Genomic DNA, 22,786 nt, shown 5'->3' with positions numbered 1-22,786 from the left:
AGGCTACTGTGGTAGACTTTCTTAACTTTAAAATGGGAAACTACACCAAAATGAGGAAGCTACTGAGGTGGATGTGAAAAGGGGCCCGTAAAGAGTTGAGGAATGTGCAGGCAGCATGGGAACTGCTTAAGAGCAGTGTATTGGAGACACAAAGCAAAAGCATACAATGAATCGAGAAAACCAAAAAAAGGAAAGTGGACCAAAAGAAAGTCAGCATGGTTTAACAGCAGAGTTGCAGAGGCAATAAACAGGAAGAAGGCTTCTTTCAAGAAGTGCAAGTCAAATCCTAATGAAGGAAGAAGAGAATAAATACTGGCAAAGCAAATCTAAAGCTAATAAGACAAGGTATAAGAGTATTTGAGAGAGACATGTTAGAAACACAAAATGTAAGAATAAATGTGTTTTAAGGCTGCTTGTAGACATTATAAAAACAAAAAATGTCGGTGCTTTACTTTAAACTCTGCACGCTCCTGCACTGACCCCAGTGTAACCCAGTTGCATCTGGCTCACCCAATGTTTATATAGATCTAGCACTTTAGTTCTGCTTTATTGGCGCTCTTATCTAATACTGTTTGACTCGGCTTTAGATAAAAGCTCCAAAAAACCCTGCTGAAGCACCTGATCTACACAGATGCTGTGGAGGTAGGTTGAAGTAATGTGCAGCTGCTTTCAGTAAAGTGCTGGTTTGTTTTTTGGTTTTTGTTCGTTTTTAAATGTCTGCAAACAGCCTGTATGGATTAGAAGTTGAAAACCTGCCAGCGAGTCAGTTGGGCCTTTGGATGTATGTAAAAGGGGTGCTGAAGGATGAGAGGGCCTTTGCTGAAAAACTGAAGATACCCTTTGCATCTGTCATCCCTGTGGAAAATGCTAGGGAAATTTCATCACCAGATCCACTTCTCTCTAGGGACCAAGTCAGTGGAGCTGATCCAAATTCAGATTTCAATAGATGATGTTGTAGAGGAAATTGATAAACTAAACAGTAGCATGGGTCCTGGAGGAATTCAAATTGGCAATTGCTGAATTCAAAACCATAGAATGCAAATTGTCACTAAAAACAGCTTTGGTACCAGAGAACTGGAGAGTTGCTGATATGACTTCCATGTTTAAAAAAACACTCTGTGAAGAAGGCAAGCCAGTGAGCCTAACTTCTGATTCTGGAAAACTGTTTGAAACAACAACAACAATAATAATAAAATAATCACCAACCTACTAGAGGGTTTTTGGGGGGTATTAATAAGTATGTGAATTGGGGTGATCCAGTTGACATCTGGATTTCCAAAAAGCCTTTGACAAGCTCCCCCCCATATCAGAGGCTCTCAACTAAATTAGATGGTCATGGGATTTGTTACGGGGAACATTTACTCGTGGGTTAGAAAATGGCTTCAAAATAGAAAGCGCAAAGTGTATAAATGGTCAGTTCTCACAATTGAAAGAAGTAAATAGTGGGACCCTCTAGGGATCTGTGTTATGACCCATACTGTTTTAATATATTTGTAAATAATCTGCAAAAGCCGGTGTGTATTGTAGCAAGGTGGCCAGATTTGCTGACGACAGAACTATTGAAAGTGGTAAAGACCAAAATGGACTGTGAGGAGCTACAAAAGAATCTGGCATAACTAAGAGACTGGGTAACTAAATGGCAGATGCCATTCAAGGTAGATAAGTGTAAAGTGGTGCACCTGGGCAAAAATAACCTTAACTGTACCTGAACAATTATGGGCTCTACAATTAACTGTTACCACGCAGGAAAGAGGTCTGGGAGTCATTGTGGATGCTTTGCTAAAAAAAAATCAGCTCACTGCTTAGCAGCTGTCAAAAAAGACAAAATGTTAGTAATTATTAAGAAGGGAATTGTAAATAAAATGGAAAGTAGAATTATGTCTCTTTATAAATTTATGATGCATCTGCATCTTGAATACTCTTCCCAGTTCTGGTCCCCACACCTCAAAAAAAATAGAGAAAAACTAGAGGAGGTCTCAGAAGAGGGCTTCTGGATGAGGAAAGATTAAAGAGGTTAGGCCTATAAAGTTCAGAAAAGAAATGCTTGAGGAGGGAACATGGGGGGGTGGCGGGTTTACAAAATACTGAATGGTGAAGAGAAAGTAAGTAAGGATTTATTATTTAGTGTCTCTCAGTACAAGAACTAGGGCTCACAAAATGAAACTAATGGGCAGGAATCGTGGTTTTCTCTGTTTAAAAAATGCAAGTTCTCTGATTAAACCCCCCAAAATCTGTGATTACAATGAAACACCACTATATATATATACAAGTGTCATTTGAACACTATGTTTTATTAGGATATTTACAATTTTAAAGCAGTTTGGAAGCCTACTAGTGCCTCAGTCACTATAATAAAATAAAATAAGTTTTAAGTACCTATAAATTTTGGTATTTGATTTTGGATTTTTTTTATCATGCAAAATCAGAGCTCCCCCTGCCTCCTTTGGCTTATCAGGCTCCTCACTCTCTACACACAGCCCCCTGTCCCTGCTGGTGCTCCCTACCTGCCAGGCAGCAGCAAGGGGCACAACTTGGCACCAGCACCCAAGATGCTACTGGGTGGGAGAGGGCACCTCGCCAGGGCAGCGTGGGGCTTGCAGGGGCAAGTAGCTTACCTACTTATCTCTGCTCTGCCCTTATGTGCCGGCTCCTGCCTGCTGGGCTGCAGAGGCCCTGCAGGGAGAGCAGCAGGGTGGGGAGCCTGAGCCTGTAGCAGGCAGCCCGCCACCATGCGCAGATCTGGGGGGGCATGTGCCCCCCATGCCACCCCTGGGAATGCAGGCAGTGGCAGGGAGCCAGCCACACCCCCTGCCCTCTGGATGAGTCACCTGCAACTCTGTCCCGCTTCCCATCCGGGCCTTAGGCCATGCATTCCAGCCCTGGGCCCCCAGCCCCACATTTGGGCTTGGCAGCAGCCTCGGCCCTGCCCGGCTCTCTCCCTCCCTTCCTCCTTCCCTCACTATGGGGGTCCCCCTGCCCACCAGACTTAACTGCAGGGAGCTGCTCTCCAGGCTGCCTGGCACCCATGTGCATGTGTGAGCATGCACATGCATGTGGCACCCTCTGCCTGACCACCCTTGTGGAGCTGGAGCTCTGCCAGCCTACAGAGAGCGCTTTGCAGAAATGGAAAATCCATGTGTTCTCTGTTAAAATGAAAAATTCACATTTTTTCTTTTTTGTGGGAAACTGAAAACTCAGATCCCTGTTAATAGGTAATAAATTTAAAGCTAACAAGAGGAAGTTCATTTTCACACAGTGTGTAATTAAACTGTGGAACTCATTGCTATCAGATGTTGTGCAAGCTGACAGTTTAGCCAGATTCAGAAAAGGGACTGGACAGATTCTTGGAGGAAAGGGGCATCAGTAGCTATTGAGCACAGGAGTTATGGGATACAGCCTCTGAATCAGAACTTCCTAGACCTTAAAAGCTGCAGGCAGCAAGTGGGAGTGGAATAGTGGGGGGGGGAAACTCTGGTCATACCCAGTTCACTTTCCCTTTCAGCATCTACTCTTGGCCACTGTATGGCAGGATATTGGACAAGACAGACCTATGGTTTGACCTAGTAAATGGCAATTCTTATGTTCTTGTGTTAGTTCTTAAATATTACAGTTTCAGCTGAATCCATGTGCGTCTGATCCGTGCAGACAATAGATGTACTAATTCCTGTTGAAGGTTGTAGTTGTAAATGCTCATCTCATGGGTGACATGACTGAAAGCCTCAAACTTAAGTTAGAATTGTGGGCTACCCTGCAGTTACTGCACAGAGCAAGGCACAACCGGTCATTAGTAGATTGGAAGTTAGATTATCCCCAGAAAGTAAGTCTTAACTGGTATTTTCTTTTAGGTATGCCAAGACTTCTCTACCAGACAAAATGCCACTTAAATAGAGGAGAAAATATTAAGATATTTTGTCAGAATTTTTAAAAAATAGAACGGAAGAAAGCAGAAGTTTTAAAATTATCCATGTATTTGGTAAACGTATGTAGGACCCAAAAGACTGCACTTCAATTTATTTCTTTTTAGTATCACAGGTATATTGAAATTGCTATAAAGCAGTGCCGAAGCTCTGGAATTGATTGCAAAATACATGGTCTCAGTATATTGGGACGTATCCGGGCAGAGGATGAGGATTTGGCTGCAGTCCCTTTCCTTGCATCTGATAATGAGGAGGAAGATGATGATAAAGCTAACACTGGGAGGTAGGCAACTGGTTGAGAAACTTACCTTTTTAACCTTAAAATCAAACTGGATGATTGACTGTGCATCTCAGACAACTGAATTATATAATAGACTATGCTCATCTTTGTTTCAGCGATTGTTAAAAATGAATGTCTTGCACGTGTATATAGTGATAAATTTTCCATAGTTTTTTTTTGCTTCCCCATGCTGAAAAAGTACTTTGATATACAAAACTGCTGAAACTTCTATTTATTAATAGAGGTTTTAACTGTTCAGCATCAAGTATGTGCTATAGAAACCAGCAGTTTTGTGGATTTCCTATTTTTTTTAAAACTACTGTAATTTTGTTTTCTGTTAGAAAACCTCTGTTACTTTTAACTTTATAATTGCCAGTGAGAAATAGTGATCTCAGAAAGCCACAATAATTAAGTTATGCTATGGAACTTAATTCCCAGATTGGTTATTGAAAATACTGTCTCTCTTGTAGGATAAAAAGTATAGAAAAAGCGAGTTGAGGTTAATGTTATAGCATAGAGGTTATCTGCCAACTTTCCTTTTTTCTCAATATACCCAGTCTTGTTAGGAAGAAGGCGGCAGGGCTGGAATCAGCAGCTACAATAAGAACCAAAGTTTTTGTTTGGGGGCTGAATGACAAAGATCAATTGGGAGGACTGAAAGGTTCCAAGGTACTGTTTTTGTTGGAAGAGAGCGTATGTGTATGTGTGTCTGTATCCGTGCACTACATTTCCCCCTCCCCTCAACCAAGAAAAAGCAGAACCCAGCACATCCCTTCAAAAGCAAAGAAAAAAAGAAAAAAAAATCCACACCATAATGAAGAACACAAGTTTCATCTCAGATTCAAATGTCTTTTAAGAGTCTTTATCAGAACCGCTTCTTGCTAGATATTTAGTGTTTAGATATTAGTGCTATTCAGCACCTAAATGTTTGATAGATGCATCATGAAAAATGAGATAAAAAAATACATGTTGATTATTGTTTTAAGTTCCCACTTGGTTTTTAGCTTATGATACAATAGTAGTCATTAAACATTTCACAATGTAGTGAATTTGAAAATTCAGTTCCAAAAAGGTACGCTTCTTTTCTAAAACGTAAGAGTAAGATTTTTATCAGTCTGTAGAGTTTCACTTAGGACTCTCTAAGAATTTAATAAACTATTTACATGTTATCTGTTCTATGTTGTGTTAATTTACAGATGAATAAAAATGTCAGTTTAGAACTGTTTTAGAGGAATATCAATATTTTTTACAATTGGATTATTAGCGTAATAGCTGTCAAAGTGAATATGACTTCTATTTGGATGAAACCCAAGAGAGGCACTGTTACTATGAAAATGGAATAAAAAAAGTAAGGTTCAAACGCAAATCTCTTTAAATGGTAGCTTGTTTCTGCTGCAAGAAAAAAACAACAAAATTCTCCTATAAACCCTTAACCTTCCTATCAGTCCTCTCAGGAGTTAGTCACAGATTACACATTTGTCCTTTAAATATTTTCACTTTTACAGGAATTAAAAGGTTGTTCTAGAAATTTACTGTAGTTGCATAAGAATAAATACTTATGCTAGAACACCCAATTAAAATATAAAACTTATGTCCTCTAATTAGAAACAAATAAGAAGTGTTTATCCTGATTTTGAAGTGAAGGGGAAACCAGGTTACATGGTCATTTTTGTTTCTGTGATTATACCTAATCCATATTGTTAAAGAGCTTTGATTTTTGTATTAACTGCATTTAAAAGCTACAAAAGTAAATCCTGTTTGTGCTTGTACGTGCTGACATCTTATTTTTCAACTAGTTTTACTTTTTCATGTGCAGTTGTATTTAATTGTTTCTGACTAACGTTTACTCAGAAAAAATAGCCTTTTCTTTATATATATATATGTGTGTATATATATGTGTGTGTATATATATATATATATATATATATATATATATATAAAAAAAAGTCAAAATGTATCTCCTGCTTCACTTTTTTTGTTATCGTGGTTATTTATGTTAATTTGTGTTGTTGATTTGACCATAGCTCTATGTGCTGGATCATTTTTAGCCATTCAGTTACTAATGTAGAGTGTCCAGGTACTGATGAGTGTGAAAGAACAAGTTAAATTAATTTGAACTAGCCACTAGTTAAACTGGATTATCTAGTTCATCACCTCAGAGCTGCACTTCAAATAATTGCTTCTTTCACAAGGAAAGAGTAATGATTTATGTAATAATCTATTTCTTCTCTATCTACTCTAGATAAAGGTTCCTTCATTCTCTGAAACCCTCTCTGCCTTGAATGTAGTACAGGTAGCTGGTGGATCTAAAAGCCTTTTTGCAGGTAGGATAATTATATGCAAGATTCAAAATTTAAAATGTAGACAATTATTTTCAAAGAAGAGAAACATGTTCAGTTGTACCTATCTTATATAAATGAGGTTTTAAATACTTTTTCATTCTAGTGACTGTAGAGGGTAAAGTCTATGCTTGTGGAGAAGCCACTAATGGAAGACTGGGTTTGGGCATATCTAGTGGGACTGTGCCTATTCCCCGCCAAATTACGGCTCTCAGTAACTACGTAGTGAAGAAGGTGGCTGTTCACTCAGGTACTGACTCTTAATATTCCCCTTTGGTTCTTAAATATGCACCAATGCGTAAAAGCAACAGCTGTTTGAAGACTCTTGTACGCTCTGTGTATGTGGCAGATATAGAATACTCAATGATCCTTTAGTGTGGGAATAAATTAAGTTCTGTGCTTGTACATGAGTGGTGAGAGGGGGGCAAAGGAGATGATCTTAACATTATTTTGAAAGTTAAACTTGTTGGAATAAATTTAACTTGTCATGGTTAGTGTTCTTATTAAGTTGAAACTTGATCCTCTTAAGTTTGCTAAAATACAGTCTTTCAGTTGATTGAAAAGAGTAAATCAAGTGATCTTTTCTGTTTCTGTTATGGGGAAAATGTTAATTCTTGATGTCTTTAAAAAGTTTCATAAAATATGCTTTGGGCTGCTTTCTTTTGACAAGATCATGTTGAAATTACTGCTGCTTAAGGTATCCAGATAAAGAGTTTTAGGAAGTAGAGCAGGGCTATCCAACTTAGTGGCAGGGGACCCCGTGCAGGCCACAGGCTCTTCAGGTCTCTCTTCCACTGCACTAAGCACCCTGGGGCTCCTCCCGTTGCTTGTACTTTGTGCATAGGTGTAGATGCCTGAACCCCACCATCAGTTCCCTGGCTATGGGCTTCTACACTGCCACGCAGGACTGGTACCCCATGCTCTGGGTTTTCCTGGCACCGTGGGCAAGGTCATGCTGCTCAGCCCTGCCCATTGTGGTTGGGCAGAAAGCAAGAGCCTGGGGGAATGGGAGCCTGGAGCCTCTAGCTACTACTGCTGCAGCTGGGGAAGTGGTGGCTGGGTGGGAGCCTAGGGGCCACATACTGACCCCTTGGTCCACGGCTCTCCAGATGGACACAGCTCTAATGTAGAGGATTAAATTATAGCAGTACAAGGATGTTTGATTTCATTGGGTTTTGCTTGACTTGTGCTACTTTCCTATCCTAACCACATTCTAGTCTTTATTGATGGAGGACAAAACAGTAATATTGTTTGAAACTTATGGTTTAAACTCTTGCAGGTGGTCGGCATGCTATGGCTCTAACTGTTGATGGGAAGGTATTTTCGTGGGGCGAAGGAGATGATGGGAAACTTGGCCACTTCAGTAGAATGTAAGGATGGAACTTGTATTAGTATTTTAAAGTGAGAAAAAGTATCAAATATGATACTAAAATGTATATAACAGTATTTTAAGCATTTTAATTTAAGCATTTTACTTATGTTTTTATATAGCTTTTCATATCAATCTGTTGTTGCTGAAGTTGTATCGTACATTTTGTAGGGGTTTAAAAGAGATATTCAAGTTACAAGTAAAGTAAAGGGAAAGTACGTTAAAACCCCCCAGTTATTTCAAGAACAAAGTCTATAATTGGCTGTTTCTGTATATCAGTGTAGAAAGGTCTTGAGATTCCTGTGAAACAATTTGGTTGCTAGTATGGTAGGGAGGATTGGTGAGGTACCTGACAAACTCTGTTAAGGTTCCATTCCATTTTTCTCTAGATGTTGCTCACGCTTCCCCCTGCCATCAACAGGGCTGTAGTTTTTTAAGCAAGCGAGCCCCTTAAAGAGATTTTTTTTTTTAATAGTTGATGAACCAAATAAAGCCAGAGGTGCTTTTTCCTGTGGTGGGTAAGTTCACCCTATCTAGCTGAGCTCTCCATTAAGTCAAGCCCTTTCTTTAAGGCAGTATATCATCCTCACATTAGTAGTTCAGATACCTTCAGATCAGCTAGGTGTCATCAACTGTATGAAGCATCTTGAGATTCCACAAGAAAGATGTTACAGAGTGTAGAGATGACGGAGTACTTGGATACTACAATATGGAGTATTTTAGAAATGCCTATAAATAAAAATGCTATACCATTAATCTGGATTTGATATTGATACTGTATATAAATGTTTTGTGATTGAGAATGAATTATAAATCTGAATATTTGCTAGATCAGTCAAGCTAAATTATTTGCATTAAATCAGTAGACAAGATTCTTTGGGCAGATGTGATATTTTATTAGACCAAATAAATAGTTGGAAAAAATTTTTCTTTGCAAGCTGTTGAGCACAAACACCCTCTTCAAGCATAGGGAGAGTCTGGAATTGTTATGGATGTGTTGGAACAAAACTACTCGTGGTATTGGTATTAACAACATAGGTCATGCAATCTATTTAAGTAACTATTTCATGAGCTTTTATAGAGAAATAATCGAGTGATGCCTTGAATATTGTCTAAATATTTTATAGTCTCACCTTTTTATTTTGACATATGGCACACTTTTTGAGCTTGGTGGTAGATATTTTTTTTCTTGCAAGTTCTACAAAAGCTGATATTTTATCCTTTAGAAAGGAAGAAGGTTTAGCCTCACTCTTTGCTACACACACATTAAATATTTAAACATAACCAATAGGAAATTCTTCATAAGTGAATAGTTTTGTGGAGTATTCAGAGGTTTCATAGAATAGGTTCAGGCATCTTCACCTATGCACAAAATAATATAGTAACAACCTCAAATATTGAGTGAATCTCACTAATAGATACAACTCCAAAAGTGTAGATGACTAAGAGCAAAGTAGGCCATGGAAGAAGAGTTAAATCAATGCTGTTATAGAATTTAGATGTAGATGTATTAGTACACTTGTTCTGCTATACAATATTTTACTAAAAGAGAACATTAGTAGATAATTCTTAGCTTAGTGTGAACATTGTGTAAGAGGTGAGTTTTCAAAAGGACCTAGCTAAGTTCATAACAATAAAAGTTTTTCTAATATGTAGACAGTATTTATTATTAAACCTAGTCAAATTGAAACCATTCCATGAATTCAGTGAGTGGAGTTAAATTCACTGAACAGAAGGAAGTCTTTCTCCGGCAAAATCTGTCATGTAATTTGCAAATATATGCATTTAATACTGTACCAGAAACCTGACAGTGAGGGTGTTGGACACATTTTAAAGTTAGCTGAAATTTTGAAACTTGCCCTTTTTGCAAGGGCTCCAAGCAGGTTCCCATGATCATACCCTGAATGCCTATCTTAATTTATTCCCCTTGTGAAGGAGTAGATCTAGAAGACTGGTGCTCAACTTTTTGGCCCTCCAGGCTGTGAATGTGGTATGGGGCAGGTCTACCTGCTGGATTGCACCCTGGGCCCCAGGAATAGGCCTGCATACCCAGATAGGGACCTTGGTGCCCCCCACCTGGGCTTACATTCTGGGATTGGGGTCCTAGGACCCTGAGTTACCCTTGCCTGGCACCCTGTGCAGGGATTGAGGCCCTGGGACCTTGTGCTAGCTTCAGTAAGCTTTGCAGGCTGAGATCAGGGCTCCAGGGGACTGTGCTGCATCCCTAGTTCCGCATCTCAGGATCAGGCACTGGGGTCTTGCGTTGCCTCTACCTTGCCTTGTGTGTGGGGATCAGGGTCTGGAGCTCATGCTGCCTTTGCCAAGCTCTGTGCCCTGGGATCAGGCTTTGGGTCCCATGTGCCAGGATCAAGCCCCGAGTGTCAGATGTAATATGCAGGGACATGGCCCAGGACACTTCCCCTGGACCTGCAGGCCAGTCGCTAGCAGCTGAATCTGGCCCAGGGGCTGAAGGTTGATCACCCCTGGTCTATGATAAGAATGGCACTTTTTTCCTTCAATACCGGGGCCTTTGCGTTGCATGCTGGAGGCACTCTTCAGAAATCGCTCCACATGGGTGAAAGCAGAATTTTCATTTTTCACGTTTTAATTGACTCGCATTTTAATTTTTTTAATTAACTTCACTTTCTGGTTTTGTCTCATCAGAGCACTGCAATGCCAGTGGTGCAAAGTATTTCTTAAAAATAAACTTCTAATTAAATTATGTAAATAACAAACTTACTTGGCTTTTAAAAATTTGTTTTTTGTTAGATCTTTATTTGGGCCTAAACAGAGTGTGTTAAGATAATTTAAGTTAATTATGGAAAAATTAATTTAAAATGCAATGTTAATCTCTAGATATTGATGTTACATCAAGTTATATTTTCTGACATTTGATTTTTATATTGCCCAGAGATTTAAGGGGTATTACTTTTTCACAAAAAAAGATAACACGTTATTTTGTTCTTTGTCTTTAGGAACTGTGACAAACCAAGATTGATAGAAGCGTTGAAAACCAAACGTATCCGTGATATTGCTTGTGGTAGTTCCCACAGTGCTGCTATTACATCCAGTGGAGAATTGTACACATGGGGTCTCGGAGAATATGGAAGGCTTGGGCATGGAGACAATGCTACACAACTCAAACCTAAGATGGTAAAGCCGTGTTTTCTGTCTTTGATGTGTGTATATCTATACAGAGTAGAGTTTATAATAACCAGAGGAAAAAAGCTAAAAATTGCAAAATTTTCACATGTAAAGGCATTGTTTCATAATGGACTAAACTGTGTTCTCAGGTCAGCTATGAAAAGAAAAACATTACAAATATTTTGAACTGAGGGAAACTTCAGGATATGGTTATTTTTTGAGACCAGTATGTTTATTACCTGTATATTTTAGGTTAAAGTGCTCCTTGGTCACAGAGTCATTCAGGTTGCTTGTGGAAGCAGAGATGCTCAGACACTGGCCTTAACAGATGAAGGTAGGAAAAAATTGCTTTGGAAACTTTACAACACATAGAAATACCATGACCATGAGCTGACATGTATTTTGGTATTTGTTAGGGTTGGTGTTTTCCTGGGGAGATGGTGATTTTGGAAAACTTGGCCGAGGAGGAAGTGAAGGATGTAACATTCCTCAGAACATTGAGAGACTAAATGGCCAGGGCGTTTGTCAGATTGAGTGTGGAGCTCAGTTCTCTTTGGCGCTTACAAAGTCTGGAGTGGTATGGACCTGGTACGTCAAGTTTGCTAAGAAATATTTATTAAAAGTTTAAGTGCCTGACTTGGATTCACTGCTACCAACAGGCTTATTTTGCATGTCTGCACTGTAAGGGAATAAGGTTTGCTGTCACATCCTACTATTGTTATCTCCTTCTGTCTGCTGCTCTATAGCTTGCACTCCTCACTCTTAATGGTTGTCTTTTCGATTACTCCAAAGAGTTAACATGGACTGTCATTTCCTATACATGTCTCTGTTGTACAGGTGTTTGTAAAGTGCTTAGCTTAGTGAATGAGACCTTTACGTGACAGAAATGTACAGGACCTTGATTAGGGCTGTCAAATTCAACCATGTGCCATGGTTTGGATCTGGCCCAGGGGGTACCGGGAGATGGTGGTGGCAGCTCTGACCCATTGCCCAAAGTAGGGACTCCAGTCCCCACTGTGCCCTGTACTGGGGCCTGAGCACTGCCAGCACTGCATGTTTTGTGCTGTGGTGGCAATTCCAGCTCTAGCATAGGGCATGTCAGGGCTGGCAGCTGGGGAAGTAGTGCCACAGCAGCACAAATTCACAAAGCGACCAGAGGGCAACTGCTGCTGTAGTAGCCCTTGCTTGCTACTGCAAATTTGCTGTGTCTGCTGGGGCCTAAGGGCCTTGGATTCTGTGGCAAGCCACCTGGCAGCTGGATAGAGCAGCTCCTTGGGCTGTATCTTTAATATCCCATAGGTAGAGTATTAATAGTAATAGATTGTTCTAATAGCTAAACATGTTAATATAGTCTAGTAAATCATATAGTTCATTTCCTTTTGCTTGAAATGAAATGTGTGGGTTTTTTTCTTAAGTATGCTTTCTAATTTTGAGGGTACAGGTTGTTGTTCTATAGTTAATGTTGTATTTTTCCACTTGAATTAGATTTTGTTGCTTTATGTACAAAGTATTTTCTCAAAATCAGAGTACATTCTCTTTTAGTATGACAAAAGTTGATTAGTGAAAGAGCTGATATTAATTAAAAAAGAATAGTTATGGCAAGTTAACACTCAGAAAATTTGACTTTTATTCCACATAGTCTTAGTAGTAATGTAGATTCTGCAGACATTCCATATGTTTATAGCTTTTTTAATTCTTTTGAAGAGCCCCTGCCGGCCAGGCCCCTGTGCCCCTGCCACCCTGCTCTGGGCCTCACCGGTGCTGGCCATGGGATGTGGGTGCGGGCCCTGCTCCCACACCCGTTCACTCCCAGTGCTCCCCACAACCCTGTGGTGCAGGTGGGGGGCAGCACAAGCCCTGACCCCCTGCTCCCTGGCAGGGAAGGAGCTCATGCTGAGCAATGGAGAGAAGTGGCCCCTCACCACCCTGTGGCCAGTGTTCCCTGCTGCAGCCGCTCACAGCCTGTGTGGGGCTGTCTTCAGCAGGCACAGGCAGCCCCACGCAGGCTGTGAGCAGCTGCAGTGTGGGATGTCAGCCACAGATGGGAGAGGGGCCACTTTTCCCCCGCACTCGGCACCAGTGTGTAACCTGCCGCTGCTGCCAGCCTGGGCCCCACATTGGCTTTAGGCTTCCCCATCGGGGTTGTGCCATGGCAGCAGCAGCTGTGCCCCCCCACTTGCCTCACCGGTTGGTGTTTGCTGCTGCTGTCCGCCCAGAGCTCATGCACTGGGCAGCCCAGCGGCAGTGGTGGCAAACACTGCCTGGCGCGGCAAGCAGGGGGGCCGCTGCAGTTGCTGCCGCCACGGCACAGCCCTGATAGGTGAGCCCAGAGCGCAGGGCCCAGGCTGGCAGCAAGGGCAGGTTACAAGCTGGTGCTGAGCACGGGGGAAAAGTGGCCTTTTGCCCTCCTATGACCAGCACCCCACACTGCAGCTGCTTGCAGCCCACGTGGGGCTGCCTATGCCTGCTCAGGACAGCCCCGTGTGGGCTGCGAGCAGGAAGCGCGGGCCACAGGGCGGGGAGGGGCCGCTTTTTCTCTGTGCTCAGCACTAGCTCTTCCCCTGCCCTTCTCCCCACCCCACCCCACCCCTTACCTGAGTTTCCCAGGCTGGGGCAGCCACATGGTCCTAGGTCAGAAGCCCCTGCTGGAGCTTCTGGCTGGGGGGGTTGGGGCTGGGTGGGCCCTGCTGTTGCAGGAGCTCTCCAGAGCTTCCCCTGGGTCTTATTGCTTTTGGTTCCTGTCATCTTTGACAGGAAACAAGGACAGATGCGTTTTAATTTTCTAATTTTTTTTAGGGGCCCCGTGGGCCGTATTTTGCCTACCCCGGATTAGAACATAGTTACTTATACAAAACTTGTACAAGAGTGTCAGGACTGAAAATGAAAATTGTTTCTCCTTACCAAAACTTTGTTCTTTTCTGTTCAGCTGATGCTTTTGATATATTAACGCATTGCCATAAAACTGGCAAGAGAAAAGTTAGTGCTTTATTATGTATGATTTGTGAAGATGTTAGGTGTTGATAGTAAAAGTAATCTTTATTGGGGCTTGTGAGGATGTTGAAAGTTTCATAAGCTTTCCGTGATTTCATTCATTTTATTAGCCTTGTGGCAAAGCCTGCCTTTGTGCACGGTGTTTTGATAATTATTTTAATAATGCCATTAAAAAACCCCCCAGTCCTTTCTGAATACATAATCCCCATTATAATTTATAGTATCACTGTGTCTTATTACAGAATTGGCTTTTGAGCAACCACTAATACATACAACAGCATAAATTGATAGCTCCTTAGTAGTGAGGTCAAAATGTGAGATTGTTGATCTGAGTTATCTTCATCTTTAGGTCTTTAAATTTTGGACTTGAGGATTGTTGAAGCATAGTATTGCTGATGATCGTAATATCCCATGAATATTAAGGGTTTCAGTTTGCAAAACTAATGGCAAAATAATATTTGGAAAGATGCGGTTGCCTTGATTTTTATATTTTACTTTATCTGTTTCAGGGGCAAAGGCGATTACTTCAGGCTAGGCCATGGCACTGATGTTCACGTGCGAAAGCCGCAGGTTGTAGAAGGGCTGAGGGGGAAAAAGATTGTGCATGTGGCTGTAGGTGCACTTCACTGCCTAGCTGTTACTGACACAGGACAAGTAAGTTTTCTGGATACAGGAAAGAACTGAAGTACTGACACAGTGAAATGTGGTGGAAGTCAAAATATTTATTGGATGGAAAAATATTCTTCAGTACATTTATTGTTCTACTTTTAAAGCCTTGCACAAATATAATATGATTAACTGTGTGTGTGTGTGTGTGTGTGTGTGTGTGTGTGTGTACAAGGAACTTTTTATCTGACCTTTAAATATTGTCTTAATACCTTTGTTCCTGTCTTACAGTGATTGAAAGTGTTTTTCACAGTCAGCACCTTGTTCTTTACTCTGAAGTACAGAAACAACTATGATATTCCATCAGCGCCTTTTAAGAACATGAGAATTGCCAGATTGGGCCTGACCAAAGGCTTGTCTAACATGCTATCTTTGACAGTAACATGCAGTGGATGTTTTAGGGAAACCTTTTTGGCAGGCTTGCCCAAAATAGCCCTGCACCTTTTGGGTGCATCTCAGGGACCAGTAGCAGTGGCACACCTTGTGCTGCTGGTACTTGCCCCTGGGGAATGCCCTTGCCATGCGTGCTCTGGCATGCAGCAGATTACCCTAGGTGGGCTGGGGTGGGACTTACCTGGGTCCTGGGGGACTCTGGCAGCTGTGGCACTTCTGTAGCGGGAAGCCTGGACAGCAGCCGGAGCCTGGCTCCGGTTGTGGGCAGCACGTGCTGCTGCCACATATATAGTCTCACTTTTTTATTGGTGTGGGGTTTTTGACCCTGAGATCTCTCAGGGTCAACTCCCCACCCCTTCTCGTGTACTGCCAAGTAGTGCAGGAATGCCTCCGTGTGCAGTGTGGTGCTGCAGACCTGTGTGGCACCACATACCACACATCTGTGCTCATGTGGACACACCCTCTGAGTGTTACCTTGTCTGGTTTATTTTGCTTTCTGCTTCCTGCGCTGTGCTCCCTGCCTGATCTGATGGTCTGCTTTCTGCTTCTTCCCCTATCTGCCACTGTACGGCCTGCCAGAGGCTGCCTGTGCCACTTGCAGCACCCATGCTGCAGGTTGGCTACTCCTGCTTTAAAAGAGAAGTTACAAGAACCAGGATTAAATGATTTGTTCCTTGTCATACCCTCTCTGTCACCAGCAGTAGGTTAGCTGTTATATTTAATGGTCCATAGTGGATTTATCCTCCCTACATTTTCCTAATCCCTTTTGGAACTTAGATATACTATTTGCCTTCAAAATATCTTTTGGCAATGAGTTACATCTGTTAATTATATACTGGTTAGGCAAATACTTCCATATGTTTGTTTTAAACCTGATGCCTAATGATTTCATTGGGTTCCCCCTAGTTCTCCTATTTTGAGACGGCAAATAACAATTCTCTCCATTTCATATGAACCATTCATGAAATTGTAGGTCTCTGTCATATTCACCTTGACCCCCTGAGGCTGAAGAGACATAGCGTTTTCATTCTTGTTTTGTATGGAAGCCATTCCATATCCCTGATCCCCTTGTTTATGTTTTCTGTACCTTTTCTGGTTAAAATGTACTCTTTTTAGCTGGGGTGCTGTATTTACGATGTGGACGCACCATGGGTTTAACGGGAATATTCATAGTTGTATTAAATAAATGGTATAATCCATGTACAAATAATGTACGCTATAATCCGTGTACAAATAAGCCCATTAATTTCATGTGCATGCAGAAGAATGAAGAGAATCTGTTAAATAGAATGAATCTCTCAAGTGATGTATTATTATATGATAATACCTAAAAGCATCAAATCTGGAAAATCCAGTTGATATGTTGCAAATCAAGATAATATTGAGTACGGAAATAAAGTAAATTAGGTGCTGGATGAAAGAACAATAAGAAAGAATCAGTAAAGCAGACTAATGTATTGAAATGTGTGATTGTTTACAGGTTTACGCTTGGGGTGACAATGACCATGGACAACAAGGCAATGGAACTACTACAGTCAACAGAAAACCCACCCTTGTTCAGGGTTTAGAAGGCCAGAAAATCACCCGGGTTGCTTGTGGATCTTCCCACAGTGTAGCCTGGACAACAGTGGATGTTGCAACTCCATCTGTTCATGAACCAGTGCTCTTCCAAACAGCTAGGGACCCTTTAGGCGCTTCTTATCTAGGTAATATTGTACTTTTAAAAAAAGAAATTGTGTAGTGTATATAGTTTGGTGGTAGTGTGGATGGACAGGTGGGCAGAAGGGAAGAAGTGGTTTTAAATGTTCTGTCTTTCTGAGACTGGATGAAATAAAGCAACATTTGGGTAACCAAAATGTATGACCTGAAGTTGAGGAGTGTTATAAAAGCAGTATTAATGTGAAGACTTAAGTCCTTTGACCAACAACTTACTATAAATTGCATTCTCAAAAAACTTAATGCCATACCAGCTTATCCTTATTAAGTCCTGTGGTTGAAGTCATAATATTAATCTACTTGTATGTTACACCGTTTATTAGAGGCAAGGATTTTTATTTGTGATAGCTTTTATTGGATCAGCTATATATTTAGCAAGTGTATACAGCTATTTTATCCTTTTCCTAGACCGTCAAGGTGATAACAGCTCTCCATGCCTTTTACTAAAATTCTTGGTACAAATGATGACCCTGCCTTTTGACTTTTAAGACAAATGATCACCATTAAAGACCAAGGAACTGCTGCCTTTAAGAGTGGCATTTTTTGTTCAGCATAAGATAACAAATTCTTTTGCTGTATTTCCTTTTAATATGTTTACTAACATGAACTAATAATTAAGCACTGTATGGGTGTAGCACATTTAATTAATTTTTATGCTCTCTGATCAGTTATATTCAAGCAAAACTTACTTTAAATGCCAGTAAGTAAAGCAGTGTATTGGAATTACTTGTGTGTGTAAAATAGTAGACGTTTATGTGTAAAATAATGAAGTGAGCAAATTTAGATTCTGTACTACGAGTCACTGGTGAAGGAGGCTGAGTGCCTGGTTTAGTATTTGAATTTCAGGAACAGTAGGTTAAGAATCCTCTCCAAAATTAGCATCATAAATGGAAATTATTTGATTTCTTTGTAAATAATGCATTATCACTTTTTAAAAAAGTGAGTCTGGTTTTCTCTTTCTGCTTCCCCAGGTGTCCCATCAGATGCCGATTCTTCTGCTGCCAGTAACAAAATCAGTGGTGCAAGCAATTCCAAACCCAATCGACCTTCCCTTGCCAAGATTCTTTTATCATTAGATGGGAACCTTGCGAAACAACAGGCACTTTCTCATATACTGACAGCATTGCAAATCATGTATGCCAGGTAGGCATGCCAAAGTTTTTGTACTTTACAGGGCAAAGCATAAGGTAGCTTACTATCTATTCAAGGGCCACATGTCAGGCAATCGTGGTCATAAAGAATAAATGTTCTACCTCCACTTAAATTCTTTTTGCTGTTAAACTGAAATCAACGTCATGGCATTACTTCCTTATTTAGAGCCAGAAATCCTAAATCTCTTCAGTGAAATATTAGGTTAGCTCATCTAGAAATCTGTAATGAAAGGATCGTTATGGCAAATATAAAATAAGTTTTTTGTTTTTTAAAGAAAAGGAAATCTGACTATTATGTTTTGTTGTTAATATCACCTTTTGAATGTTTTTCCAGTTGGTAGTGAGAGAGTAAGATTATGAAAAGAAAATGTTTTAAAATTGTAACGTATCTAGAAAGCTTGAAATTCCAGATCTCACTCATCTCAATGAAACCAACATGTGTTCCACCAAATAGAAAGGAAGTAATCTGTCTGTAGGCTCCAAGCAATGGAAAACCTTCTATTTTAGTACTAAAATAAGGCTTTTTCTGAGCAAAGGACCTTGTTGTGCTAAGGCTGATCTGCTCTCAACAATTTTTTCGTTTTGATTTAGGGATGCAGTGGTTGGAGCACTGATGCCTGCAAGTATGATTGCACCAGTGGAATGTCCCTCTGCATCCCCTGCCCCTCCATCAGATGCTGCATCTACAGGAAGCCCTGCTAATGGGGAGGAGGGTGTGCTAACAGGGGATGTAGAAGAGAGACTGAGTCCAAACCCTTGGCAAGACAGGAGAGGGGAGGTAAGTAAATAATTTTTATCAGTGCCATAAGCAATCTAGAATTTGTCAAGTAATGCCTGACTTGGTCTCAGTACCTCATTGTGAAATAACGTCAATTCATAAGTTTCAATATCAACAGGTCACTTAAACCCATACATGATAAAGGCATTTTGCATCATACTTTAGAAATTATATCAAAATGTTAGCAACTATTTAAATAGATATTGAAGTACTTTAAGTAGCAGAAGTACCATGTTCTGATTTGAAAGTTGACCTAGCATATAATTTAGACCCAAGTTTTCAAGTTGTTTTTAGTAAAAAGTTTTTTCCTTCCAAACAAGTTGGTAACTATAAACGAACTCCCTGAACTGCTGTTGCTCTTATACAATTCCACAGGAGAATCAAATAAACAAGGAAAAGCTCCAAAATGTTAAATGCACTAAAAATACTAAAATATACTGCACTGAAAAACATTCTGATTTCATACCTTTATTGCAGGCACGAAAATACTGAAAGAGCAAAAGTTAGGATTGTTTTGGATCAGTTAGATCAGGGGTTGTCAACTGGGGGAACATATACATCTGGGGGTACTTTGAAAGGTCCAAGGGATATGTGAGGATGAAGCGCCACCACCCCATGCCTCTGCCTCAGGAGCAGGGCCAGGGTGGGTTGAAAACAGGGCCGCATAAATGCTGCGCTGCCGCCGCTTGCCACACCCCACTCAGCGTTTGGCCGCTCACCACCTCCTCCCCCTCCTCCCTGCCCTGGGGATACACTTACTAAAAAGGGGGCTGCCAGGGGTGCACTTATTAAAAACAGTTGAAAACCCCTGAATTAGATTAATCCTGTGATGGGGGGAGAAAAGAGTGGGAAAGGGAAACTTAACTAAAGTTGATCTTAATCAGAAGAATATACAGGTTTGCAGAGGTTCCAAAATGCATATAACAGGATGAAAAAGATCTTCATTACATTTTCTACATCTGTTTTAATTAATTTTATCATTTCTGATGTATGATGCAGTAAATGAAGGCCAGAATAGAGACCTGCTCTGTAGGTTCTTACATGTGACTAGGAGTAAAAAAAAATGGAAAAATATTTCTTACATAAAAAAATAAAAGAAAAAATATTTATTACCAAAGAGAACAGATCATCCCTTTTCTAATCTGAATAGCTAGTTTGTTTCCTGCACCTGTTATATGTTGTCTTCTAGAATAGCTCTGGTTTAAGCATTGTCTTTCTGCTGTATAGCATCTAGAACAGTTGATATGTAGAAGCTAAGAATACAGGGAGAAGAGTAAGTTGTTGCTATTTTTGTGTTCTCTTTCCTGAGCATAAATATCAGTCATTTTTATTTTATTTTTTAAGTTAATGTGGTTTAAATATTTGTTGTATTTCACTTCTCTGCATCTGATTGTTGTGTGCTTCGAGTAGGTTGTTTCTTCAGAAGATGCTGTGACACCTTCTGCTGTAACTCCCTCAGCTGCTGCTGCCTCTTCTCGTCCTTTCATTCCAGTCACGGATGATCCTGGAGCTGCCAGTATCATAGCAGAGACAATGACCAAAACCAAAGAAGTAATGTTTTACAAGATACTTTTAAGTATATAGGGTGTCTGTAGACATGCTGGGAGGCTGTGCAGCTTGTCAGAGCAGACTTGGTTAACTAAGTTGGCTGGAGAATGCTAATTAGCATGCTCCACATCTTGTGTATCAACATCCCTACACTTCAAAATGGCAGTGGGGGCGCTTAACTAAAGCTTGTCGAGTGAGCTTTAGTTAAAGCGTCCCCACTGCCATTTTGAAGTGCAGGGATGCTGATACATGAGATGCTGTGGGCACTTTAGTTAGAGTGGCTCTGAGCCGTTCTAATTAAAGCACCCACTAACCCCAGGAACACATGTAAAAATGCCCATAGTTTTTGTTACGTCCCTGTATCAGACAACTGAATTGTTCTGGTGTTGTTATTATTTAAAGACAAAACTATATATAGTTTTCTGGCAATACTCAGCATGAGACACTCAGTTTCTGTAGTCGCCCTTTCACACTGAACTCACTATTTTGTATGTGTCATTGTTTGGAAATGTACAAAATTGATCAAGGTTTCACTGGGGATGAAAAGATGAAACATCTGAAAGTAGAGGCGAAGCCAACTCCAGAATAGCAGAGTGCTTTTATGGGGTTGTGGCAACCAGGTTGAAGTGCCTTTTCTGTTTATTTTGGACCTGGGTCTCCTGAATCTTAATAAGTTCCCATGCTCTTCAGGCTAAGGGCAGTTCTTTGGTTCTTGTGTGGGCCTCTCTTATGGTTTTTAACCGCCCCCCCCCCAACAAAAATCTTTGTTTTCATTCTTTATGTAAATAAAAATAAGTGTAAAACCTTTTTAAGGTTTCTCAACAGTCCCAGTACTAATGTATGTAATAATTGTTTACTAAGTATTTACTTGGGTATTTTACTTGGGTATTTACTTTATGAAACAATTTTTTGTTTACCTGTGTCATAGTTGTTAGGAGCTGGAAGGGACTTCACAAATCTACCTAAGTAATACTTACAAAAACTAAAAATATATATGAGAGTTCTTGTTAAAGGTCCCAGACTTTTAGTGAAGTCCTCAATTACATATATAAAGTACTGAATCAAAAATCATGAGTTTTTTTTTCTTCCAAGAGGCTTTTTTGTTCTAAGGGCTAGTCAGTGGCTTGTTACAATTTTCAGGCTTGATAATTTTTCAAGCTTGTTGTTTTCCTTTTTTCAATGACGTCTTTCTGTATGAGTACTCAGAACTTTAAATTTTACAACTACGTTCAATTATTCTCAGCTGTTTGTCATTATCCTAAATTCTGGGGTATAGCTCTGCCATGTTTTTTCCTGATAAAGTATACATTTGTCAATTTTCTTTGGATTTAAAAGATATTAAAGATGACAAAACACTGTCTTTGGCATGGGGATGATGAAGCTTAAAGAGTGCACAGTATTTGGATTGACTAGTCCGCAAATTGAATGGTATAGAAGTGATCTATGTAATAACTAACTTTACACTTCTCTTTTTAGACAAGTTAAGTTGAACTGCTGTAGCAAAAAAAAGTTTTTTCCTATCTATTCATGAGAGAGATATATTTTTCCTTTGCAGGATGTAGAAAGCCAAAGTAAAGTTTCTGGGCCGGAACCCCAATACCTGGATGAGTTCACTAGTCTCTTAGTACCAGATGACACTCGAGTCATGGTTGACCTGCTCAAGCTTGCTGTCTCCAATAGGGCTGGTGAAAAGGGAAAGGATGTTCTTTCAGCTGTGCTGTCTGGCATGGGCACTGCTTACCCACAGGTCAGTCTTTGATACGTTTGTTTGTTTGTTTGTTTGTTTTATGCATTTTAATTATCTCCCTTCCCCTGCCCTTTTTTTCTTGAATCATCAGTAGGTTGAGATGAGTCTTAGTTGAAGAGTACTTCAACATGTTTTACTTTATAAAAAAATCATCATTTATCTGGTATTCCAGTTAAAATTACAATGTGGATGTTTTTAGATGTTTTTGAATTGGGTGAAGCGTAAGATGTTAAATGTAATTTATTGACATTTCTGCTTTAATAATTTGATAAATGTGGGTACTGAATAGTGGAATGGAATCAAACTACGACAAGCTTTCTTTTGAGTCTAAGAAGTTTTTAGTTAATGTGCATGTTCCTTTCATTTCAGCTATGAGTTTATTTGGGGAGTGCTTACTTTTGCAAATCTGTTTAACTGAGATGCACCTAGATAGATCCATAATAGGTAGTTTTATAGATGAAGTTTGAGATGGCTAATATTCTAAGCATTTATAAACCCCAAATACTCATGCAGTCCTGTAAGTTATTAACACAGACAAGTGTTGGGCTGTGTCATCTGTAGAAAGGAACAGTACAAATCAAGACTTACTACAGTAAAACCTCTGTTATCTGACATCTGCGGGGTAAGGGGATTGTCGGTTATGTAAAAACTCCAGTTATCTGTAACAACCCAGAAGGGTTTTCGGATAACACAGAGGGGGTGGGGGGGTTGCAGCGGCCATGTGGAATCTACCCCCCCCCCCCCCCC

The 22,786-nt window shown here is 40.2% G+C and overlaps 1 protein-coding gene across 3 annotated transcripts in view; it reads left to right on the top strand.

The window, feature by feature from the left end:
* HERC2 (HECT and RLD domain containing E3 ubiquitin protein ligase 2) overlaps positions 1-22,786 on the top strand; it is a 217,422-nt gene that overhangs the window by 153,479 nt on the left and 41,157 nt on the right. For all 3 annotated transcript variants that reach the window (XM_019524227.1, XM_019524228.1, XM_019524226.1), the window contains 14 exons: positions 4,025-4,200; positions 4,755-4,866; positions 6,440-6,521; positions 6,643-6,786; positions 7,816-7,906; positions 10,881-11,058; positions 11,302-11,383; positions 11,466-11,637; positions 14,550-14,694; positions 16,580-16,805; positions 17,787-17,958; positions 18,558-18,744; positions 20,155-20,295; positions 21,848-22,039. In XM_019524227.1, the coding sequence (XP_019379772.1) occupies positions 4,025-4,200; positions 4,755-4,866; positions 6,440-6,521; positions 6,643-6,786; positions 7,816-7,906; positions 10,881-11,058; positions 11,302-11,383; positions 11,466-11,637; positions 14,550-14,694; positions 16,580-16,805; positions 17,787-17,958; positions 18,558-18,744; positions 20,155-20,295; positions 21,848-22,039 (2,100 nt within the window). The remainder of the gene's footprint in view (positions 1-4,024; positions 4,201-4,754; positions 4,867-6,439; positions 6,522-6,642; positions 6,787-7,815; positions 7,907-10,880; positions 11,059-11,301; positions 11,384-11,465; positions 11,638-14,549; positions 14,695-16,579; positions 16,806-17,786; positions 17,959-18,557; positions 18,745-20,154; positions 20,296-21,847; positions 22,040-22,786) is intronic.

This window comes from Gavialis gangeticus, unplaced genomic scaffold, assembly GCF_001723915.1.
Source record: "Gavialis gangeticus isolate Ggan-Ray unplaced genomic scaffold, GavGan_comp1, whole genome shotgun sequence".
Lineage (NCBI taxonomy): Eukaryota > Metazoa > Chordata > Crocodylia > Gavialidae > Gavialis > Gavialis gangeticus.
This window is presented reverse-complemented; position numbering and strand designations above follow the sequence as displayed.